General features: G+C 36.8%; 1 protein-coding gene across 1 annotated transcript in view; it reads left to right on the forward strand.

The window, feature by feature from the left end:
* Positions 1-1,074: 1,074 nt before the first annotated feature.
* The window catches only part of LOC104993405 (olfactory receptor 7A17-like), a 14,462-nt gene continuing 8,611 nt past the window's right edge, over positions 1,075-6,925 (forward strand). Inside the window, exon 1 of the mRNA XM_010846640.1 lies at positions 1,075-1,623. Within this exon, the coding sequence (XP_010844942.1) occupies positions 1,075-1,623 (549 nt within the window). The remainder of the gene's footprint in view (positions 1,624-6,925) is intronic.

Consider the following 6,925-nt stretch of genomic DNA (forward strand, 5'->3'; position numbering starts at 1 on the left):
CTCTTATTACTAAGTTTGTTTTATCACAATGGTGTAAGTATGTCATACATTCATTTTTATTTGTATACATAAATTTTATGACTCCTTTGATTTGTAATATTCCAATCATTAAGTAGCACATTGTTTGACATGCATATATTTATGATTTGTCCAACTTTTTCTTATAGTTGTCTTATAGTTTCATACCATTGTGATCAGAAAATGCTTGATATAATGTTAATCTTCTAAATTTATTAAGACTTGTATTGTTTCCCAGTACATGGTCTACTCTTGAGAAAGGTCCATTTGCACTTAAGAAGAATGTGTCCTTCCGACCCAATGTTTCATATAAGGCTACTATTTCCTGTTGACTTTATGTTTCAATGATCTATTCGCTATGTAAGCAGGGTGTTAAAATCCACTACTCTTCTTGTGTTGCTGTCAGCTTTCTCCATTTAGATCTCAAAAACCGCCTTATACATGTCGGTTCTTCTGTTTTAGATGCATATATATTAATAACTATCATTAGCTTTATAACTTTGTCTTCATCATTTTTAGGTCTTCCTGAATTCTCAGTAATAAATAACACCCTCATCCACTGTTTTTATACTGGTTTTTCTATCTTCACATATGTCACTATGTCACATGACATTTTTTCACTGTCATTATATCATTTGGCTTTTGTTTCTCACAATCTTATGCCTAGAAAATGGCCAGTACTCACCATATGTTCCTCAAATGCATAAAATATTTCTCATTACAACTGTTTAATGCATGATTCCTTGGGAGAAAGTCTGAAAATTTTCTCCATATAACCATCTATATAGGACTACCTGAGGACTTTAGATAACTTTTCCTACTCAGTCTGTATATTTCCTACTCAGTCTGTACAGACTTTCCAACAAGTCTGTATATTTCCTCTCTCTCTAACAGAATTCCTAGTCAGAGATGTTGTAAAACATCTATTAAATGTTTTATATATATTTACTTTATATATATATGGTTTAAAATATACATTGTAGCATTTTAAATAATAATACTTATTTGTGCAAAATTATATATGTATTTTTTATTCTTAGTCATCAACACCAGCACATGGTACCAGGAAATGATACACAAAATTCAGGATTTCTTCTTCAGGGTTTATCAGTGGAACCAGAACTGCAACCATTCATATTTGGAATATTCCTCTCCATGTATCTGATCACTTTGTTTGGAAATCTGCTCATCATCCTGGCTGTCATTTCAGACTCCCGTCTTCACACTCCCATGTACTTCTTCATCTCCAACTTGTCCTTTGTTGACATCTGTTTCACTACCACGACAATCCTAAAGATGCTAATAAATATACAGATCCAGAGCAAAGTTATATCCTATGGAGGGTGCATCGCCCAGATGTATTTTTACATGCAGTTTGCAGCACTGGATGATTTTCTTTTGACTGTGATGGCCTATGACCGCTTCCTGGCCATCAGCCACCCCCTGCACTACACGGCCATCATGAACCCCCGACTCTGTGGACTGCTGGTGCTGCTGTGCTGGATCATTAGTGCCCTGTTTTCCTTGTTAGAAAGCTTACTGGTCTTACAGCTGTCCTTCTGTACAGACTTAGAAATCCCCCACTTTTTCTGTGAAATCAAACAGGTTGTACTACTTGCCTGTTGTGACACTTTTCTTAATGATGTTTTTATGTATTTTACATCAGTGTTGTTGGGTGGTGGCCCCCTGGCTGGTATTCTTTATTCTTACTCTAAGATACTATTCTCTATACATAGAATCTCATCACCTCAGGGGAAATATAAAGCATTTTCCACCTGTGTATCGCACCTCTCAGTTGTCTTCTTATATTATTGTTCAAGCCTAGGAGTGTACCTTAGTTCTACTGGTACCCACAGCTCACATTCAAGTGCAACAGCCTCAGTGATGTACACTGTGGTCACACCCATGCTGAACCCCTTCATCTACAGTCTAAGAAATAAAGACATAAAGAGCGCTCTGAAAAGATTCTTTCAGATGGCAGTCATAAAAAGGAAAATTGTTCTGGATCTGAAGAATCATCCTTGAAGAACGACTCAAAACCTTAAAACAAGGAATCCCTATTGTTTGATCAGATTCTGGGTGTTGAACTTGCTGTTTGTATTAGTTTCTTAAAATTTCCATTTCTTTGATTTGAACACTTTAGACTATTTGTATACTCGCTATTTTAAGTTTCCCCCTCTATCTGCTGATTTTTTTGTTCATTTTCTTTTGTCCATTTCCCTACTTTTCCATTTTTATTTGTGCATTTTCCTACTTTCACAAAGTTTTTCCCAGCCTTGGAGAAGAAAAACTTGGAAATTTTGATTAATTTTGTGGTACAACATGGGTTAATTAAAGATAATTTTTCTCAAATGACATTTATTATCCTGAATGATTTTAGAAGAACCATAAAAACTGGAAAATGAGTAATGAAATTTCAGTAACTACATACATATCAATAATTACTTTAAGTGCCAGTGGAATAAATGATTCAATAAAGAGACATAAGGTAGCTGAGTGGGGTTCCCAGGTGGTGCAGTAGTAAAGAAACTGCCTGCCAATACAGGAAATGTGGAAGATGCAAGGTCAATCCCTAGGTTGAGAAGATCACCTAGAAGGGGAAGTGGCAACCCACTCCAGTATTCTTGCCTGAAAAATTCCACTGTCAGAGGAGCCTGGCAGGCTACATACAGTCCATGGGGCCACAAAGAGTCAGATATGACTGAGCAACTTCGCACACATATCTATATACTGCATATAAGAGACTAACTTCAGACTAAATTTTCACAAATAATGAATGTAAGGGAATGGAAAGGTATTTTATGCATGTGAACTTTATAAGAAAGGGGGGTTGCAATATTCATACCAGAAAAAATAGACTTCAAAGAAAATTTGTCTTTATTGCATAAGACAAAGTGTATTACATAATGTGAAAGGAATCAACACAAGAAGAGTACATACTAAAAATATTTGCTAACATATATATACCTAGAGCTTCCCTTGTGGCTCAGCTGGTGAAGAATCTGCCTGCAATGCATGAGACCTGGGTTTGATCCTTGGGCTGGGAAGATCCCCTGGAGAAGGGAAAGGTTACCCACTCCAGTATTCTGGCTTGGAGAATTCCATGGACTGTAAAGTCCATGGGGTTGCAAAGAGTGAGTGACTTTTGCTTTGTATACCTAAGATAAGAGAAACTAAAGGATAAAGTAAATATTCACTTATATGAAGGGAAACATTAGCAATAATACAAGAACAACAGGAAATGTTAACAACTCATCTTCATCAATGGACTAATCATCTAGACCAAAAAAATCACTAAGGAAACAGTGGTCTTAAATGACATTAGAAGAGTTGTACTTAATAAATACATAAAGAACATTAAATTTTTTAAAAACCACACTTTTTATAGTGCTTGTGGAGTATACTCCAGGGTAGATCACATGATAGCCCAGGTAACAAGTCTTCTCAAACTTACAAGTATAGAAGCTGCATCATGCATGTTTGGAGCACAGTGGTATGAAACCAGAAAGCAACTATAGGAAACAAAATGAGAAAAATACAAACCTATGGCAACTAAAAAGCATATAATTAAAAACCTAATGAGAAAACGAAGAAATCAAAGAGGAAATCAGGAAATATTCCCCCCCCCAAAAAAGAAAATGAGAGCACAAATTTCCAAAATACGGGGGATACAGCAAAAACCTATAAGAGTGATTTTAATACCAACACAAGTGTACCTCAAGGAATAAGGATATTCTCATATAAATCACCTAAGTTACCATCCAAAAGAATTAGGAAAAGTAGAACAAAGAAAGCTCAGAGTCAGTAGAAGGAAATAGTGGTAGAAACTAAATGAAATACAGACCAAAAATCGAAAAGATCAATAAAATCGAGAGCTTGATTTTCATAAAGGATAACCAAAATTGACAAGCCTTCAGCCAGGCTCAATAAGGAAAAAAAGAGATATGGAAAGGAAGAAGTAAAACAGATGCCATAATACTATGCTACTAGAAAATGACTAGAGTTTATCAATCAGTGTGGCGATGCAATATCTTGGATTCCTATACACTCTTTTTATTTCAAAAGAAAAGAGAAAAAAAAAGAAAAAAAGTAGCTGGAGGAATTGGATTCTCTGATTTCAGAGTAGACTACAAAGCTACAGTAATCAAAAGAGTATTGTGGTATCACAAAACAGAAATATAGATCAATGAAATGGGATTTAAAGCCTGAACCAGGCGCTTCTAGTAATCTATGAAAAAGGAAGCAAGAATATACAATGGAGAAAAGGTGGTCCCTTCAAAAAGTGGTGCTGGGAAAACTGGACATCCACATGTATTATTAGAAACATTACCTTGACACCCCAAGCATTCTTATTTTGAAGGTAGATACTGGAAATATGGCTTTCTAGATGGCTCAGTGGTAAAGAATCTGCCTGCAATGCAGGAGACCTGTGTTCAATCCCTGGGCCTAGAAGATCCCCTGGAGAAGGAAATGGCAACCAGCTCCAGTATTCTTGCCTGGAGAATCCCATAGATAGAGGAACCTAGTGGGCTACAGTCCATGGGATCACAGGAGTCAAACATGACTTAGCGACTAAACCACCACCAACTAACACCATACACAAAAACAAACTATAGATAGATTAAATATTTAAATGTAAGGCCAGATACTATAAAAAATCTTAGAGGGAACCATAGGCAGAACACTCTCTGACATAAATCACAATAAGATCTTTTTAGATTCATCTTCTAGAGTAATGAAAATAAAAACAAAAATAAATAGGATCTAATTAAACTTTAAAACTTCTGCACATCAAAGGAAATCATAAAGAAAACAAAACAGCAAGGCTCAGAATGGGAGAAAATATTTACACACAAAGCAGTTTACAAGGGATTAATCTCCAAAATATACAAAGAGCATATGCAGCTCAATTAAAAAAGAACCCAATCAAAAAATTGTCAGAAGACATAAATAGACATTTCTGCAATGAAGACAAACAGATGGCCAAAAAGCATGTGAAAAAATGCTCAACATCACTAATTATTAGAGAAATACAAATCAAAGCTACAATGAGATATCACCTCACACTGGATGGAATGGCTATCATCAAAAAAAAATCTACAAACAATAAATGATAGAGAGGGTGTGGAGAAAATGAAACCTTGCTATACCATTGGTGGGAATATAAATTTGTATAGCCAATGTGAACTGTGTGAAGGTCACCTGAAAAGCTAAAAATAGAAGTATTGTATGACCCAGCAATCCCATTCATGGGATTCCCATTTATAAATCCCATTCATTTATCTGAAGAAAACCATTTTTCAAAAAGATATTTGCATCCCAATGTTCATTGCAGCATTGTTTGCAATAACCAGGACTTAAAAGTAACCTAAATGTCCACCAACGTGCTTCCCAGGCGGCACAGTGGTAAACATTTAACCTGCCAATACAGGAGATAAAAGAGACGTGGGTTCAATTCCTTGGTTGGGAAGATCCCCTGGAGTAGGAAATGGCAACCACACTCCAGTATTCTTGCCTGAAAGGTTCCATAGTCAGAGGAGTCTGATGGCTACAGTCTTTGGGGTCACAAAGAATCAGACATGAATAAGCAACTGAACACATACACATTGAAATGTTCATCAACAGAGGAATGGATAACAAAATAGGTACATGTATACAATGGAATACTACTCAGCCCAAAAAGGAACAAATTTGAGTCAATTGTAGTGAGGTGGATGAGCTTAGATCTTGTTATATAGAATTAAGTAACTCACAAAGACAAAAACAAATATCGTATATTAGCACATATACATGGGACTTAAGAAATGATATTGATGAACCTATCTGCAGGGAAGGAATAAAGATGCAGACATAGAGAATGGACTTGTGGACACAGTGGGGGTAGGAGATGGTGGGGCAAATTGTGAATGTAGCACTGACATGTATACACTACCATGTGTAAAATAGATAGCTAGTGGGAAGATGCTACACATATTTTTTGAAAATTTCCTTCCAGACAGGAAATGACTCTTTTAGGCCTCTTGTTCCTTATCTATAAATAGGGAAATTCCACTGATGTAATAGAATCGGTGTATTAATTAAGAGCAGCTGTGACTAAGTCCCAGGTATGCATTTACTTAGCTCAGTGTGACATCAGAGGACCACAGGGACAGAAAGTCCAGCATTGTCCTGCCACCAGGACAGGGAGCTGGGATCTTTCAGGGACATCTCCTCCCAGGAATCACACATGGAAGAAGATACTTGAGAATCCACTGATCTAGTCTGTGTTGTACTCAGGGACATACATTTGACCCCTCACATTGCTGAATCATCGAAAAAGCAAGAGAGTTCCAGAAAAACATATATTTCTGCTTTGTTGACTATGCCAAAGCCTTTGACTGTGTGGATCACAATAAACCGTGGAAAATTCTGAAATAGATGGGAATACCAGACCACCGGACCTGCCTCGAGAAACCTGTATGCAGGTCAGGAAGCAACAGTTAGAACTGGACATGGAAAAACAGACTGGTTCCAAAAAGGAAAAGGAGTATGTCCAGGCTGTATATTGTCACCCTGCTTATTTAACTTTTATGCAGAGTACATCATGAGAAATGCTGGGCTGGAGGAGGCACAAGCTGGAATCAAGATTGCAGGGAGAAATATCAATAACCTTAGATATGCAGATGACACCACCCTTATGGCAGAAAGTGAAGAACTGAAGAGCCTCTTGATGAAAGTGAAAGAGGATAGTGAAAAAGTTGGCTTAAAGCTCAACATTCAGAAACCGAAGATCATGGCATCCAGTTCTATCACTTCATGGCAAATAGATGGGGAAACAGTGGAAACAGGGGCTGACTTTATTTTGGGGGGCTCCAAAATCACTACAGATGGTGACCGCAGCCATGAAATTAAAAGATTCTTTTTTTTT

The sequence above is a fragment of the Bison bison genome, unplaced genomic scaffold (genome assembly GCF_000754665.1).
Source record: "Bison bison bison isolate TAMUID 2011002044 unplaced genomic scaffold, Bison_UMD1.0 scf7180017864238, whole genome shotgun sequence".
Taxonomy (NCBI): Eukaryota; Metazoa; Chordata; class Mammalia; order Artiodactyla; family Bovidae; genus Bison; species Bison bison.